Source organism: Hyla sarda, chromosome 2 (genome assembly GCF_029499605.1).
Source record: "Hyla sarda isolate aHylSar1 chromosome 2, aHylSar1.hap1, whole genome shotgun sequence".
In the NCBI taxonomy this organism is placed as follows: Eukaryota; Metazoa; Chordata; class Amphibia; order Anura; family Hylidae; genus Hyla; species Hyla sarda.
The window spans coordinates 495543746-495561446 of record NC_079190.1 but is presented as its reverse complement, the minus strand read 5'-3'; the positions used below and the strand labels follow the sequence as shown (position 1 = coordinate 495561446).

General features: G+C 42.4%; 2 protein-coding genes across 2 annotated transcripts in view; both read left to right on the top strand.

The window, feature by feature from the left end:
- The first annotated feature begins 3662 nt into the window (after positions 1-3662).
- The window catches only part of LOC130357179 (zinc finger protein 84-like), a 378316-nt gene continuing 364277 nt past the window's right edge, over positions 3663-17701 (top strand). Inside the window, exon 1 of the mRNA XM_056559703.1 lies at positions 3663-3760. Coding sequence (XP_056415678.1) covers positions 3670-3760 — 91 coding nt within the window. The 5' untranslated portion in view covers positions 3663-3669. The remainder of the gene's footprint in view (positions 3761-17701) is intronic.
- Positions 4426-10774, top strand: LOC130358124 (zinc finger protein 182-like). The gene is made up of 3 exons (XM_056560953.1): positions 4426-4438; positions 8101-8125; positions 9625-10774. Exons 1-3 carry the CDS (start codon positions 4426-4428, stop codon positions 10772-10774), a joined length of 1188 nt encoding a protein of 395 aa, XP_056416928.1.

The following is a 17701-nucleotide window of genomic DNA, read 5'->3' as shown; positions in this document are numbered from 1 at the left end:
TTGTTATACACACACCCCTGTATCCAGGTGTACAGAGCAGACCCCCCCCCATTGTTATACACACACCCCTGTATCCAGGTGTACAGAGCAGACCCCCCATTGTTATACACACACCCCTGTATCCAGGTGAACAGAGCAGACCCCCCCCCCCCCCCCCCATTGTGTACAGAAATGACAGACAATGAGTTTCACTCTCCAGGACTTTCCTTGGAGACTTGTCACATATCATGGGTATTGTCTTGTGGAATCCATTTTGATTACTTCACACATTCCACTCTGTTTTTCTCAAACTTCCTGACTTGGTGAAAATTCATTAAATTGAAGCATTTTGATTCAATATGGACGCTTTGGCCATGTTGTATCTTTCATATATTTTTCATATTAAAACATTTGATGATATTGGTACAAAATAACCCGACACTGTCCATGTCAGGAACTGTCCAGAGCAGGATAGTTTTGCTATAGGGATTTGCTCTTATTCTGGAGAGTCCCTGACATGAACATAGAGGTCAGCAGAGAGCACTGTGGTCAGACTGGAAAGAAATTCAAAAAGAAAAGAACTTCCTCTGCAACATATAGCAGCTGATAAGTACTGAAAGGATTAAGATTTTTACATAGAAGTCATTTTCAAATCTGTTTAACTTTCTGGCACCAACTGATTAAAAAAATATATTGTTTTCTACCGGAATACCACTTTAACCCCTTGGGGACGGAGCCCATTATGACCCTAAGGACGGGAGCATTTTTTGCAAATCTGACCACTGTCACTTTAAGCATTAATAACTCTGGCTTTTTACCTATAAATTTGATTCCGAGATTGTTTTTTCGTGACATATTCTACTTTATGTTAGTGGTAAATCTTCGTCGATACTTGCATCATTTCTTGGTGAAAAATTTAAAAATTTCATGAAAAATTTAAAAATTTTGCATTTTTCTAACTTTGAAGCTCTCTGCTTATAAGGAAAATAGACATTCCAAATAAATTATATATTGATTCACATATACAATATGTCTACTTTATGTTTGCATCATAAAGTTGACATGTTTTTACTTTTGGAAGACACCAGAGGGCTTCAAAGTTCAGCAGCAATTTTCCAATTTTTGGCAAAATTTTCTAAATCGGAATTTTTCAGGGACCAGTTCAGGTTTGAAGTGGATTTGAAGGGTCTTCTGGTTAGAAATACCCCATAAATGACCCCATTATAAAAACTGCACCCCTCAAAGTATTCAAAATGACATAGTGTGTTAACCCTTTAGGTGTTTTACAGGAATAGCAGCAAAGTGAAGGAGAAAATTCAAAATCTTCATTTTTTACACTCGCATGTTCTTGTAGACCCAGTTTTTGAATTTTTACAAGGGGTAAAAGGAAAAAAATCCTCTCAAAATTTGTAACCCAATTTCTCTCGAGTAACAAAATGCCTCATATGTGGATGTCAAGTGTTCAGCGGGCGCAGTAAAGGGCTCAGAAGCGAAGGAGCCACAATGGGATTTAGGAGAGTGAGTTTTTCTGAAATGGTTTTTGGGGGGCATGTCCCATTTAGGAAGCCTCTATGGTGCCAGAACAGCAAACCCCCCCCCCCATATCGCACACTATTATGGAAACTACACCCCTCAAGGAACGTAACAAGGGGTACGGTGAGCCTTAACACCCCACAGGTGTTTGACAACTTTTTGTTAAAGTTGGATGTGTAAATGAAAAAATGGAAATACCCCATGTTTGGATGTCAAGTGCTCTGCTGGCGCACTACAATGCTCAGAAGAGAATGAGCGCCATTGAGCTTTTGAGAGATGATTTGTTTGGAATGAAAGTCGGGGGCCATGTGCATTTACAAAGCCCCCCGTGGTGCAAGAACAGTGGACCCCCCACATGTGACCCCATTTTGGAAACTACACCCCTCACAGAATGTAATAAGGGGTGCAGTGAGCATTTACACCCTACTGGCGTTTGACAGATCTTTGGAACAGTGGGCTGTGCAAACAAAAAAATTTTTATTTTTCATTTTCACTGACCACTGTTCCAAAAATCTGCCAGACACCTGTGGGGCGTAAATGCTATCTGTACCCCTTGTTACATTCTGTGAGGGGTGTAGTTTCCAAAATGGGGTCACATGTGGGTATTTATTTTTTTGGGTTTATGTCAGAACCGCTGTAAAATCAGCCACCCCTGTGCAAATCACCAATTTAGGCCTCAAATGTACATAGTGCGCTCTCACTCCTGAGCCTTGTTGTGCGCCCGCAGAACATTTTACTCCCACATATGGGGTATTTCTGTACTCAGGAGAAATTGCGTTACAAATTTTGGGGGTCTTTTTTTCTGTTTACTTCTTGTGAAAATAAAAAGTAAAGGACAACATCAGCATGTTAGTGTAAAAAAAATTAGGCTGGTGTAGACCCCAACTTTTCCTTTTCATAAGGGGTAAAAGGAGAAAAAGCCCCCCAAAATTTGTAGTTTAATTTCTCCCGAGTACGGAGATACCCCATAAATAGAAGTGATTTATAAATCTGTTTAACTTTGTGGCAGAAGTAAAAAAGCAAGGAGTCAGCTCACGATGTGTTATAGTCAATCATCTGATCCTGGAGGATCCTTCCAAGGAAGCACGGAGAGAAGTGGGGCCGGATCCTAGATAGGAACAGTTGAAGAAAATGTAGATAAACCAGATTCCTAGAACTTCAATTCTTTATTCAATCCATTAAAATGTATTCAATAAAAGAATTGATGTTCTAGGAAGCTGGTTTATCTACATTTTCTTCTACTGTTAACTTTGTGGCACCAGCTGATTTAAAAAAAAAGTGTTTTCCACCGGAGTACCCCTTTAAGTATCTGGTATTTTGGTTAGAATTATGTAGCTATATATTCTTGGTGAATAATAATTTTTGATTAAATTATAATTTATTTAACCTTTAGTAAAATATTGTGGACGATTTTATCCACCAGCTCAGTTGTGTATTTATTTTAGAGGAAAGTTGGGTGGGACCTATGGGACCATGTTCCTCATCAGGAGAGTAAATGCTGATTGTTTCCCTTGATTATCATATGAAAAGGTCTCGGAGTATCCCCGGTATCTCTTACAGATGTGAATAGGGGTGTAACCAATATGTCTCCACCCTGCAATACAATGTGTAAATGAAGGCTGATCCCAGGAGGCCATAGAATGCTAAAACTGGTTGGACAGGTTCTGGCCCCATCATTCTTACTTTACATATTGTAGGTGGGGGAGGGGAGGCCAATCTGATGGTGAAAAGGGTATAAAAGACCCCAGCATGGCTCATATGGGGGGAACTTACCAGGAGAATATACTTGGGACACTGGAGACACTGACTGGAGATAGAGACCTGAGTGTGTGGAGGGTCCATGTATGGTGACTAGAACATCTCTGAGGTGACTGGAAGTAGAAGGAATTATTAGATATTGTAATTGTTTCATATTTGTTGTTTATGTCGTGTGTATATTGTATGTGGGCTGGTAGGGTTGTGTCCAGAGAGGCTTTTTAGTCCCAGTCTGGCCCTGTCTGCGGCCATCACTGAACCCCACAATAATTGTAGGAAGAGTCTGGGATGATTGTTGATCCTATGTGATCACCACTTGAGGAGATCCTTGTGCAGATTGGTTCATACCTTCTAGGGGGGATGTAACGCTCACCTGGATAGAAGATAAACTAAGGTTCCTTTATGTTTTTTCCTCAGGTCTATAATATGGAATCTTTGCAGGAAAGTTCTGGAGGAACAATGAGCGGACTAGAAAACCCCATATCAGAGAATGGTAAGAGCCTTTCATACATCTTATGTTTTATTCTGTCATTATAAATTGCAGACTGAGGTTCCTTAAGATATTTCTTCCTGCTTTTTAGTGGTGGAGATGTATATTGTATTGATAGCGCGCATCATAGACAGGGAGTGGGCGCAGGGCAGAACATGGGACAGGGAGATAAAGTGACGCGTTTCAGAAGTTCAGATCGCCCTTAATCACACTAAAAACTATCTGGCTGCAGCCATGAGTATATAAAGATCACATGATCTCCTACCAATAGGATTGGAAAGCATGTTTACCCTTCACATACATGATCATAAGAGAGGAAAGTATTATAACATTATAATTGTATAAGTAAACATTTTGGTCTCTTTTTATTGTTATCTTGGCTATTTTTGCTCAGCTTGCTGGGTGCTGTAGTACATTACATGTTTTGATATGCTTTTCTTTCTGGAGAGTATTGTAATTCCCTGTATACTTTGTGCCTTTCTTCTCTTGTGATCATGTATGTAAAGGGTTAATATTTTCATCAGTTACTACGTGAAGAAGACCATGTGATATTTAGTCATACATGGCCAGGACTTAATAATTTTTAGTATGACAAAAAAAAAAAAAAAAAAGACCAAAATGTTTACTTATACAATTATAATATTATAATACTTTCCTCTCTTATGATCATGGATGTGAAGGGTAAACATGCTTTACAATCCTATTGGTTGGAGATCATGTGATCTTTATATACACATGGCTGCGGCCAGATAGTTTTTATTATGATTAAGGGCGATCTGAACACCTGAAACGCGTCACTTTATCTCCCTGACCTGTGTTCTGTCATTTTAATGTAATGGAATAAAGAATCTTGGATTTCATCCTATATCTCTGCTGGATCTTCTTGTTCTTATATAGAATCTGTTCCATGTGACTTGTAAGTATCTAATATGATGTTAGTATTGAAGAGGGGATCAAACATATAATTCTGGACACTATAGGCCTTTAGGTGTAACCTCTCTTCTGGGTAAAATCTTTGAAGGTTTTCTAAGAGGTTCTATCCTGAGGTATCTCAGGGACAATAACCTTATCACACACATCAGTATTGGTGTATGAGGGATCGGTCCTGTCAATCCAATCTGATCACATTCAATGAGCAGGGCCGTTCTAGTTGTCTTTCATTCTGTGAGATAGAAAGGGTTAAAAAATATGGGAAGATATGTGTTAATAACTGACTATAAGAAACAGTGAGGGGTATTAAACCCTTTCTACCGCATCATGTACTATAATGATATGGCGGTATTAAAGGGATATTACAGGAAAAAAAAATTTTTTTATATATCAACTGGCTCTAGAAAGTTAAGCACATTTGTAAATGACTTCTATAAAAAAATCCTTTCAGTACTTATGAGCTTCTGAAGTTAAGGTTGTTCTTTTCTATCTAAGTGCTCTCTGATGACACATGTCTTGGGAAACACCCAGTTTAGAAGAGGTTTGCTATGGGGATTTGCTTCTAAACTGGGCATTTCCCGAGACGCATGTCATCAGAGAGCACTGAGACAGAAAAGAACAACCTTAACTTCAGAAGCTCATAAGTACTGAAAGGATTAATATTTTTTTTATAGAAGTACCGTATTTTTCGCCATATAAGACGCTCCGGCATATAAGACGCACCCAATTTTAAAGGAGGAAAATCTAGAAAAAAAAGATTCTGAACCAAATACTGTAGTAAAATATTTTATATCAGTATAGTTCCCCCACAATAGTTGGCAGTATAGTTCCCCCACAATGGTAGGGAGCTCCTCCCCCCCTCCCCCCACAATAGTTGGCAGTATAGTTCCCCCACAACAGTAGGCAGCTCCTTCCCCCTCCCCCCCACAATGATTGGCAGTATAGTTCCCCCACAATAGTTGGCAGTATAGTTCCCCCACAATGGTAGGCAGCTCCTCCCTCCTCCCCCCCACAATGGTTGGCAGTATAGTTCCCCCACAATAGTTGGCTGTATAGTTCCCCCACAATGGTTGGCAGTATAGTTTCCCCACAATAGTTGGCAGTATAGTTCCCCCACAATGGTAGGCACTGGCAGCTCCCCCCCACAATAGTTGGCAGTATAGTTCCCCCACAATGGTAGGCAGCTCCCCCCCCCTCCAAAATGGTAGGCAGCTCCCCACCCTCCACAATGGTTGGCAGTATAGTTCCCCCACAATGGTTGGCAGTATAGTTCCCCCCACAATGGTTGGCAGTATAGTTCCCCCACAATGGTTGGCAGTATAGTTCCCCCGCAATAGTAGGCAGCTCCCCCCCACAGACATACAGCTTCCAGCCATATACAGTGTATGGCTGGAGGCTGTATCTCTGTGTGCTGCCCCACAGTGATCCGGTCACTGCTCCTCTGGCCCAGTGTCACATCTACTGCTATGGCCTATGGACCATAGCAGTAGGTGCCGGGACCGGAGGAGCGGTGACCGGAACGCTGAAGATTACACACCGCCGGTCACTCACCAGGCCCCGGTCGGCGTGCGTCTTCCTCCGGTCCTCCGGCGCCTCTATGGTTGTACGCACGGGACGTCACTGAGGTCCCGTGCGTACAACCATAGAGAGGCAGAGGATCGCAGGAAGACCGCAGGAGGACCGGAGGAGGACGCGCATCGGCCGGGGAATGGTGAGTGACCCGCGGACATCCCTATGTCCCGAAAAGATTTTTCGGGACATAGGGATGTCCGGCATAGGAAAACCTATGATTTTATCTGCCCGGGCCGGCTCCTGTGTGCGGCTGCAGGCGGGGGCTGGCCAGAGCAGGTAAAAACTAATACTGTATATTAAAAACCAGGGGGCCTCCAGCTGTTGTGAAACTACAACTACCAGCATGCCCAGACAGCCTTTGCCGGTCCGGGCATGCTGGTAGTTGTAGTTTCAGAACAGCTGGAGGCCCCCTGGTTTTTAGTATACAGTTATTAGTAATTCACTTGCCCGGCACCCGGAACTGTATGTTCCAGGCGTAGGGCAATAAACATAGCCGGTGTGAGGTGAAAAATTCACCGGGGGTCATGAGGCTGCTGCGGGTGGGGAGCGGGTAGTCAGCGCTGTACCGCACCACCGCAGCCTCTGTACTTACAGCTGACTTCCCGCTCTCGCCCGCAGCAGCCTCGGGCGTATATTTGCCGTATAAGACGCACCAACTTTTCCCCCCATGTTTTGGGGAAGAAAAAGTGCGTCTTATACGGCAAAAAATACGGTAATTTTCAAATCTGTTTAAATTTCTGAAGCCAGTTGATATATATAAAAAAAAGGGGTTCTCCGGTGCAAAGGATAGGGGATAAGATGCTTGATCGTGGGAGTCACACCGCTGGGGACCCCCGGGATCTTGCACATGGCACCCCGTTTGTAATCAGTCCCCGGAGCGTGTTCGCTCCGGGTCTGATTACCAGCGACCACAAGGCCGGCAACGTGTGACGTCACGCCTCCGCCCCCGTGTGACATCACGATCCGCCCCTCAATGCAAGCCTACGGCAAGATCCCGAGGGTCCCCAGCGGCGGGACTCCCGCGATCAGGCATCTTATCCCCTATCCTTTGGATAGGGGATAAGATGTCTAAGCACCGGAGAACCCCTTTAAGGATGCATGGAGTGGACTTAAGAGCTGAGTCTTCTCTGTGCATGGTGGGTGCTGGATGTGTGCGGACTTGTTTATGTATATATACATAAACGTACTGACATGGCCCTATGCACTTTAATGGCCCAACTTTAATAGTCAACTAGTGACCAAGTATTGGCCATTTCCTGCATGTGTATGAGTTTTTATCAGGACTTAAAATTGTATCAGTTATAACTTCAGGATGAGAAAGAATGTCACAGGGCACTCACCAATGCTGCAAAATGTGTCGTTTATTTCACGGTTCCATACATCAGTGCGGAGACGCTCATACAGGTGTGCTTCTACAAACTACGGTCCGTTTCTCGCGATAGTTCGCGCTTCAACAGGTTGGTACAAACCTGTTGAAGCGCGAACTATCGCTAGAAACGGACCGTAGTTTGTAGAAGCACACCTGTATGAGCGTCTCCGCACTGATGTATGGAACCGTGAAATAAACAACACATTTTGCAGCATTGGTGAGTGCCCTGTGACATTCTTTCTCATCCTGAAGTTATAAGTGAACTGTGTTTTGCCTGTGCGGTGAGCACCACCTGTATGCTGAATATTTATCACGGGACCTGTGGGAAGGTGTCAGCGTGCATTGAACTGTTGCTTGTGCCGGGCAGTGCCGGGTGCCTCTTTTTGATTACGTAAAATTGTATCAGACTACACTTCTGGTAAATACATGTATATGTGTGGGAAATGGACTGAATGTAGTCACCTGTCCTGAGATATACATAAACAGGAGAATACAGCAGCACACTGCTAGCACAAAGATACAGATAAAACATGAAATGCTATATTGCTACAATGCAAAAAATGAAAAAGTGAGGAACTTAGCTCACAATTTGGCGGCCAAATAGTTTTATTTTTATTATCGTGGCGGAATGGTCCAAACTATTTGGCTGCCAAATTGTGAGCTAAGTACCTCACATTTTTCATTTTTTGCATTGTAGCAATATAGCATTTCATGTTTTATCTGTATCTTTGTGCTAGCAGTGTGCTGCTGTATTCTCCTGTTTATATTCAGGTCCATGTAGTAGTTTCGGTATCAGTATGTGCTGGCCAACTTATCTTTGTTTCTGTCCTGAGATATAGAGATTTTATTATCTGACCACAAATCTGCACTTTCCCTTCAAATACTGTGGTGCCTTGGTGGGGCGTAGGGTAGTCGGGGTGTTGCTGTAGTATATGAGGGGTTAATTTAACCCCTGTCACTCGTGACGCCAGGGTGAGGGTTAAAACTCTGAGGTAATGCTGGACCTACCGCCACCCTTCCCAAGAGCGATAGGTGAGTGTAGAATTACGGATTGTCCACCACCAGTGCTTAGCTGAAAACTTGTAGAAACTTTACTGAAGATTTTCGGTAACATGCAGCAGTAACAACAGTCCAGATAACAAAGTCTATATACAGCTGAAGCAGCGATTTACAGATGGTTGGGACCTTGTAAGTTCTCTTTAGTTTAGGAGGATTTTGTAGCATAGATCCGCTGGATTTAGGGGTAAGTTTAGGTCCAGTGATCTTGTGGAGATAGCGGGGAATGATAAGAACTCACAGTCTTTAGCGTAGGCTGAGGCCGCAAGGCTTAGGCCAAGTACTTGTCTTTGGAAGTTGCGGAGGTCCTACCTCATCCAGAGTCAGCAACCCAAGAGAGGGATTAATGGCTGCAGCTCCCTTATATGGGCAGGGGCTGAGCGGTTTTGGATTGGTCCATACAGCTGTCACTCACAGTTACACCGGATTGTGGGTAATCACCTGACTAGAACCACCAAAGGTCCTTTAGCAAACCATAGAGTTCTGTGAACCAAGTCACATGACCCGCAGGTCCTGCGAAGCTAACAAGGTAGGCATCTTAACTATACACATTTACACCTTTATTTACACGAATTTTAGCTAACTGAGGGGTGACGAGGGGTTAACTAAAGAAGAGGACCCCCACTGTTCCTAGGGACTCTGACTTTGGGGACCTCACCACAAGGTACGGTATGCAATACGGTAACGGGACACCACAATACCAACCGGGCAATAAGTTTAGTTTAGAAGGGGTGTGAATCATAAGCTCGGGGGGTGTGAATGTGAGGTCAATGTAAATCTCCATAAGATTCACACCCCCGGAGACTGAGATTCACTCCCCCATGTGAAATAAAGTTACTTTGTTTTCTTTATATTCTGTAAGTACCTAGAAATAAGTGAGCCTTTGATCTAAATATGTTGACTGTATTGTGTTTTACTCATTGTTTTGATTTTTACATTGATCTCACACAGGAGAGAAGCCATTTTCATGTTCGGAATGTGGAAAATATTTTAGTAATAAATCATATCTTGTAACTCATCAGAGAACTCACACAGTAGAGAAGCCATTTTCATGTCCAGAATGTGTGAAGTGTTTTAGTCAAAAAAAATTTCTTCAAAAACATTTGAGAACTCACACAGGAGAGAAGCCATTTTCATGTCCAGAATGTGTGAAGAGTTTTAGTAATAAATTAAGTCTTGTGGAACATATAAAAACTCACACAGGAGAGAAGCCATTTTCATGTCTGGAATGTGTGAAATGTTTTAGTCATAAATCAAGTCTTGTGGAACATATGAGAACTCACACAGGAGAGAACCTATTTTCATGTCCAGAATGTGTGAAGTGTTTTACACAAAAAGCAACTCTTTTACAACATATGAGAACTCACACAGGGGAGAAGCCATTTTCATGTCCAGAATGTGTGAAGTGTTTTAGTCTAAAATCAAGTCTTGAAAAACATATGAGAACTCACACAGGAGAGAAGCCATTTTCATGTCCAGAATGTGTGAAGTGTTTTAGTCAAAAATATAGTCTTGTGGAACATATGAGAACTCACACAGGAGAGAAGCCATTTTCTTGTTCAGAATGTGTAAAGAGTTTTACACACAAAACCAAACTTGAAAAACATCTGAGAACTCACACAGGGGAGAAGCCATTTTCCTGTCCAGAATGTGTGAAGTGTTTTAGTCAAAAGTCAAGTCTTGAAAAACATAAGAGAAATCACACAGGAGAGAAGCCATTTTCATGTCCAGAATGTGTGAAGTGTTTTAGTCAAAAGTATAGTCTTGTGGAACATATGAGAACTCACACAGGAAAGAAGCCATTTTCTTGTCCAGAATGTCTGAAGAGTTTTACACACAAAACAAAACTTGAAAAACATCTGAGAACTCACACAGGAGAGAAGCCATTTTCATGTCCAGAATGTGTGAAGTGTTTTAGTCAAAAGTCAAGTCTTGAAAAACATATGAGAACTCACACAGGAGAGAAGCCATTTTCATGCCTGGAATGTGTGAAGAGTTTTAAACAGAAAGAAATTATTTTACAACATATGAGAACTCACACAGGAGAGAAGCCATGTTCATGCTTGGAATGTGGAAATGTTTTAGGCTGAAATCACATGTTTTTAAACATCAAATGATTCGGATACGAGAGAAATCATTTTCATGTCCTGAATGTGCAAAGTGTTTTACTAATAAAACAAGTCTCGAGGGGCATCTGAGAAGTCACACAGGAGAGAAGCCATTGTCATATAGTATGTGGATAATGTGTTAACCAAATATCAAATCTGTGGATCATCTAAGAACTCGGACAAAGGAGAAGTTATTTTCATGTTTAAAATGTTTAAAATATTTTTGTGTGAAATAAAATCTTGTTCATCATCTCAGTCTATGTATGTGGGAAATGTGTGTGAAACATCTGAGAACTCACACAGGGAACAATCAATAGTCCTGTGCAGTATCCTGTAAATGTTTTCCCCAGAAATTTGGTGTTGTGGAAGATGTGAGAGCTGACTGAGGAGAGAAGTCATTAGAATGTTCAGAATGTAGGAAATGTGTCCGATGCACATTGTAGGACCTGATGTGTCAGGACGTCTTCTAAGTTATAGTGTCTCTGGAATGTTCTTCTCCTGTCTGATGGTCAGATAGGACATGGAGATGACCAATCTGTGCACGAGTCCTATTAATTCCATTGGATGTGTGTGGGAAACCCGCTGGACGTCACATGCTCGCCTCAGTAATTGTACTGCCCAGCAGGGAATTGTGTCCTTCCACCCCCAATCAGCTATTTCAAAGTTGGGGCTTAAATCACCCAGGATTGTGTCACATCTTTACCTCAGCAGTTAAAGGGGTACTCTGATGGAAAACAATTATTTTTTAAATCAACTAGTGCCAGAAAGTTACACAGATGTGTTAATTACTTCAATCAATAAAAAAATCTTAATCCTTACAGTACTTATCAGCTGCTGTAAACTACAGAGAAAGTTCTTTTCTTTTTTAATTTATTTTCTGTCCGACCACAGTGCTCTCTGCTGACACCTCTGTCCATTTTAGGAACTGTCCAGAGCAGGATAGGTTTGCTATGGGGATTTGCTCCTGCTCTGGACAGTTCCTGACATGGACAAGAGTTGTCAGCAGAGAGCACTGTAGTCAGACAAAAGACATTTAAAAAGAAAAGAACTTCCTGTGGAGCATACAGCAGCTGATAAGTACTGAAAGGGTTAAGTTTTTTTTTTTTTTTAAATAGAAGTCATTTACAAATCTGTTAAATGTTCTGGCACCAGTTGATTAAAAAAAATATTATAATTTTCAGCAGAGTACCCCTTTTAAACCCTTAAGCACTCAGGGTTTTTTCATGTTTGCAATTTCGTTTTTTTCCTCCTCACCTTCCACCTACAGACCCATATGAGGACTTGTTTTTCTTGCCACCAATTTAACTTTGTATCAAAATCCATAATTTCACCACAAAATCTATGGCGAAGAAAAAAAAAATGTGTGGAGCAAAATAAAAAAAAAACATGAAACGCCATTTTCTTACTTCTTCTTACTTTCTTTTCTTTTTGAGGGTTTCCGCTTCTACGCAGAGAACTTATCTTTATTCTATGTAAGCCAAAAAAGGAGAGGGCTCTAATGTCAGAATAGACAGTAAATGTCCCGTGTGTACATAAAACATAATAAATAACACTGAGACAGAATAATGCAAAAAGTGTAGAATCTTTATCGATGTGAACAAAAACAATCATAAAATCATGTAAAATGCAACAGTAGCAGACAGACTACAAAGGCATCATGGGAAATAAGGTGGATATCTAGTGCAGAGAGGTTTCTATAATGACATGTACTCAGTAATGTGTACACACATAAACAAGTACCGTATTTTTCGTCCTATACGACGCACGGGCGTATAAGACGCACCCAATTTTTAGGGGCAAAATCTAAAAAAATAAAGATTTTGAACCCAATAGTGGTCTTCAACCTGCCGACCTCCAGATGTTGCAAAACTACAACTCCCAGCATGCCCGGACAGCCAACGGATGGTAATACTCACGTGTCCCCGCCGCTCCGGACCCGTCACCGCTGCCCTGGATGTCGCTCCATCGCTGTCGCCGTGTCCCCGTCGCTCTGGAACGTCTCTGCTGCCAGCCGGGTATCCTCGCTCTCCGTTGCCGCCATCACGTCGTTACGCACGCCGACGCACGTACGCGATGACGTGATGACGAGGAAGGAGAGCGCCGGCATACAGGGGATCCCTGAACGGAGAACACACCGAGGAGGCAGGTAAGGTCCCTCCCGGTGTCCTGTAAGCACTAACCCGGCTATTCAGTCGGGCTGTTCGGGACCGCCGCGGTGAAATCGTGGCGGTCCCGAACAGCCCGACTGAACAGCCGGGTTAGTGTTACTTTCCCTTCAGACGCGGCGGTCAGCTTTGATCGCCGCGTCTGAAGGGTTAATACAGGGCATCACCGCGATCGGTGATGTCCTGTATTAGCCGCGGGTCCCGGCCGTTGATGGCCGCAGGGACCGCCGCGATAGGGGTGTATTCGCCGTATAAGACGCACCGACTTTTTCCCCCCAGTTTTGGGGAAGAAAAAGTGCGTCTTATACGGCGAATAATACGGTAATAGCTGTACATAAAATACTAGCAATCATACAAGGATATCTGGGGATACACACCATAGGTACTAATAGCAAATGCACAATCACACCAAAACAAAGAGGACAAACAAAAAGGTTATAAGAGAAAGCATAGTATGGTATGCTGAACTGCCAGCCATAGAAAAGGGCTAAAGAAGATATATGATCACATAACAGGAAACAACCGATTAGTGATCCGAAAAAATCTCGAAACAATGGCCCATGAACATATGCTGGCAAACACAGCACAAGGAACATGCATCCAGCAGACATCTTACCACTACAGAGAGCCACCCCAACGCCGCTTCACACAGAGCTTCCTCAGGGGAATATGTGGCAAGTAAGAAAGTCTAGTTATTTATATACCCATACAGCCAATAGGAAAGCAGGAAAAATAAGCAAGCACCTGTATACCTGCAGCTGTAACCGCTCAGAGGTTCCGTTCCCCGGTCACCATCTTAGGAAGTACTGCGCATGTCCAGCGTATAGATGACATGGCGCGTCCACCATGTCATCAAGCTGTAGGAGTAACTGGTAAGTCAGCAATGACCGGGTTAGGGAACATATCGCGAGATACAGGAGAGGATCGCGCGCATGCCCTCATCCTGTCATGATCGCGACGCGGCCATATTAAGTGAGGGAAATAAGATACGGACATAACATGGTAATATGGTAAGTATAACCAGGCTTGGAACATATAATTATGATGCCAAAACACATAATGGAGACCACTAAAGTGCATAAGTGCATACAAAACATTAACCCCTTGACGACGAAGGACGTATATTTACGTCTTCCGCCGGCTCCCGCGTCATATCGGGTCGGTCCCAGTGGCTATCAACGGCCGGGATCTGTGGCTAATACAGGACATCACCGATCGCGGCGATGCCCTGTATTAACCCTTCAGACGCGGCGATCAAAGCTGACCGCCGCGTCTGAAGTGAAAGTAACCTGGCTGCTCAGTCGGGCTGTTCAGGACCGCCGCTGTGAAATCGCGGCATCCCGATCAGCTTACAGGACACCGGGAGGACCCTTACCTGCCTCCTCGGTGTCCGATCGACGAATGACTGCTCCGTGGCTGAGATCCAGACAGGAGCAGTCAAGCGCCGATAACACTGATCACAGGCGTGTTAATACACGCCAGTGATCAGCATGAAAGATCAGTGTGTGCAGTGTTATAGGTCCCTATGGGACCTATAACACTGCAAAAAAAAGTAAAAAAAAAGTGTTAATAAAGGTAATTTAACCCCTTCCCTAATAAAAGTTTGAATCACCCCCCTTTTCCCATAAAAAAAATAAAACAGTGTAAATAAAAATAAACATATGTGGTATCTCCGCGTGCATAAATGTCCGAACTATAAAAATATATAATTAATTAAACTGCACGGTCAATGGCGTACACGTAAAAAAAATTCCAAAGTCCAAAAAAGCGTATTTTTGGTCACTTTTTATACCATTAAAAAATGAATAAAAAGTGATCAAAAAGTCAGATCAAAACAAAAATGGTACCAATAAAAACTTCAGATCACGGCGCAAAAAATTAGTCCCCATACCGCCCTGTATGAGGAAAAATAAAAAAGTTATAGGCGTCAGAACAGGACATTTTTAAACGTATACATTTTCCGGCATGTAGTTATGATTTTTTCCAGAAGTACGACAAAATGAAACCTATATAAGTAGGGTATCATTTTAACCGTATGGACCTACAGAATAATGATAAGGTGTAATTTTTACCGAAATATGCACTGCGTAGAAACGGAAGCCCCCAAAATTTACAAAATGGCGTTTTTTCTTCGATTTTGTCGCACAATTATTTTCTTTCCATTTCGCCGTGAATTTTGGGGTAAAATGACTAATCTCACTGCAAAGTAGAATTGGTGAGGCAAAAAATAAGCTATAATATGGATTTTAGGTGGAAAATTGAAAGGGTTATGATTTTTAAAAGGTAAGGAGGAAAAAACGAAAGTGCAAAAACTGAAAAACCCTGCGTCCTTAAGGGGTTAAAATAAAATATTAAAATAAGTGCATTGCTAAAGTGACATGCAGGGTGCCAAACAGTGCAAGTACATGCAAATAAAGTGCCATGCAGTGCTCAACACAAATCAGAAGCAATAAAAGGATTAATATTCAAAAGCCATGAAAAATAATAACAATAGCTATTTAAGGATTCCTCCTTGGGGATTAGCTCTGGGATCGTCCTGGTCACTTGCCACGGGACACGTTTCCTCGCAATAACTCTCCAGACAACCGTTCAGCATACAAGTCTGGCTCCTCGCCAGCTTTATTTACACAGGTTGCAGATAAAAGAAAACATAACTCAGGAACAAACCAAAGTCCTAGACCATCTGGTCACTGACTACACATGTAAGCATGCCCTGACTACTAACTGGTGAGCTACCCTCAGCCAGCATAAAACAATTGCCCCTGCCACCTGTTTTACTCACAGTGCACACTGTCACTTGGGCCACTCACAGCTCCAGCTAAGTGCTTCCTCAACAGGGCCCGAGTGTCTCCCCCTACAGCGACATGCTGTTTCCCAGGGAGAGCGCAGACTATTCTGTTTCCTTTCCTTATATCTAGACGTCCCACATTTCTGCTGGCCTCATTAATTAGGCACCTAGGATAAAGGACTGGGAAAAACACCCTTTCATTGCCCTCAAACCTGCCTTAATGCCACATATCCCCCCCCCCCTCTACTCAGACCACCGGGAAGGAGCACTTGACTTCAAAATACAGTGTCCGACTGCCTTTCCTTTTACTTGATCAACTTTGTCCAACAGGTTTTGAGGCACTTGGCTTACTTCTTTAGCAGATTTCATCTGCACCACTTCAATGGCGCACCCTTCTTTCATTCGCACTTTCACCAGCCACCGAGCACGATACTTTTGGTCACCTTTTACAAATCTCTTGTAAAAGGCTCTATTCATGTCACACCTTTCCAACACCAGGTTCTGCATCTTGGTCTGTGCAGTGCTCTGGACACTAGGTGCAGACAAGGCAGATGCTCCAGGCCTTTGTCTTCTTCTGTCAACGGTATCGCCATCGCCCAAACTTTGCTGGTGGCCAACCGAGCCTGTATCATCCATTTGCATGTCTTCTAAGGCATCCTACACAATTTCAGGAGGCTTCCCTTTAACCCCTTAAAGACGCAGGATTTTTCCGTTTTTGCATTTTTCTCCTCATCGCCTTCTAAAAATCATAACGCTTTCAATTTTGCACATAAAATTCCATAGGATGGCTTATTTTTTGCACCACCAATTCTACTTTGCAGTGACATTAGTCATTTTTACCAAAACATCCACGGCAAAATGGAAAAAAAATTAATTGTGCGAGAAAATTGAAGAAAAAAATTTCATTTTGTAAATTTTGGGGGCTTCCGTTTCTACGCAATGCATTTTCTATAGGTCCATACGGTTAAAATGATACCTTACTTTTATAGGTTTAATATTGTCGTACTGTGGAAAAAAATCATAACTACATGCAAAATTTATGTGTTAAAAATTGTCATCTTCTGACCCCTATAACTTTTTTTCTTTTTCAGCGTGCGGGCCGGTATGAGGACTCATTTTTTGTGCCGTGATCTGAAGTTTGTATTGATACAATTTTTTATTGATCAGACTTTTTGATCGCTTTTTATTCATTTTTTCATGATATAAAAAGTGACCAAAAATACACAATTTTTTTTTATTGAAATTTTTTTGCACGTACGCCATTGACCGTGCAATTTAATTAACGATATATTTTTATAGTTTGGACATTTCTGCACGCGGATATACCACATATGTTCATTTTTATTTTTATTTACACAGTTTTTTTTTATGGGAAAAGGGGGGGTGATTCTAACTTTTATTAGCGAAGGGGTTAAAATGACCTTTGTTAACTTCTTTTTTTCACTTTTTTTTTGCATTGTTATAGCTCCCATAGGGGACTATAACACTGCACATACTGATCTCTTATGCTGATCCCTGCAAAGCCATAGCTTTGCATGGATCAGCGAGATAGGGTCTCAATTGCTCAAGCCTGTAGCTCAGGCTTGGAGCAATCAAACGCCGATCGGACGCGGCAGAGACAGGTAAGGGGACCTCTGCTCGCATCCTAGCTGATCGGGACATCAGCCCGACTGAGCTGCCGGGAAGCATTTACTTTCACTTTCAGATGCAGCGGTCTCTGCTTTCTTTTAGGACCTTCATGTCCCCTTCCAGCTTGAAATGTTTCTGCTGCTCACTCTTGAGCTTAGCAGAGTTCATCTTCTTACTTTTCAGCAATTCTGTGAAGTTTTTGACAGTATCCTCCAGGGACAGCAGTTGTTCTATCATCTGCTCATTGGGGGATATTTATCAAAGGATTTAGACTGGTTTTTCCTGACTAAATTTGTCGCACAGAAAGTTGCAGTCTAAATATGTGCG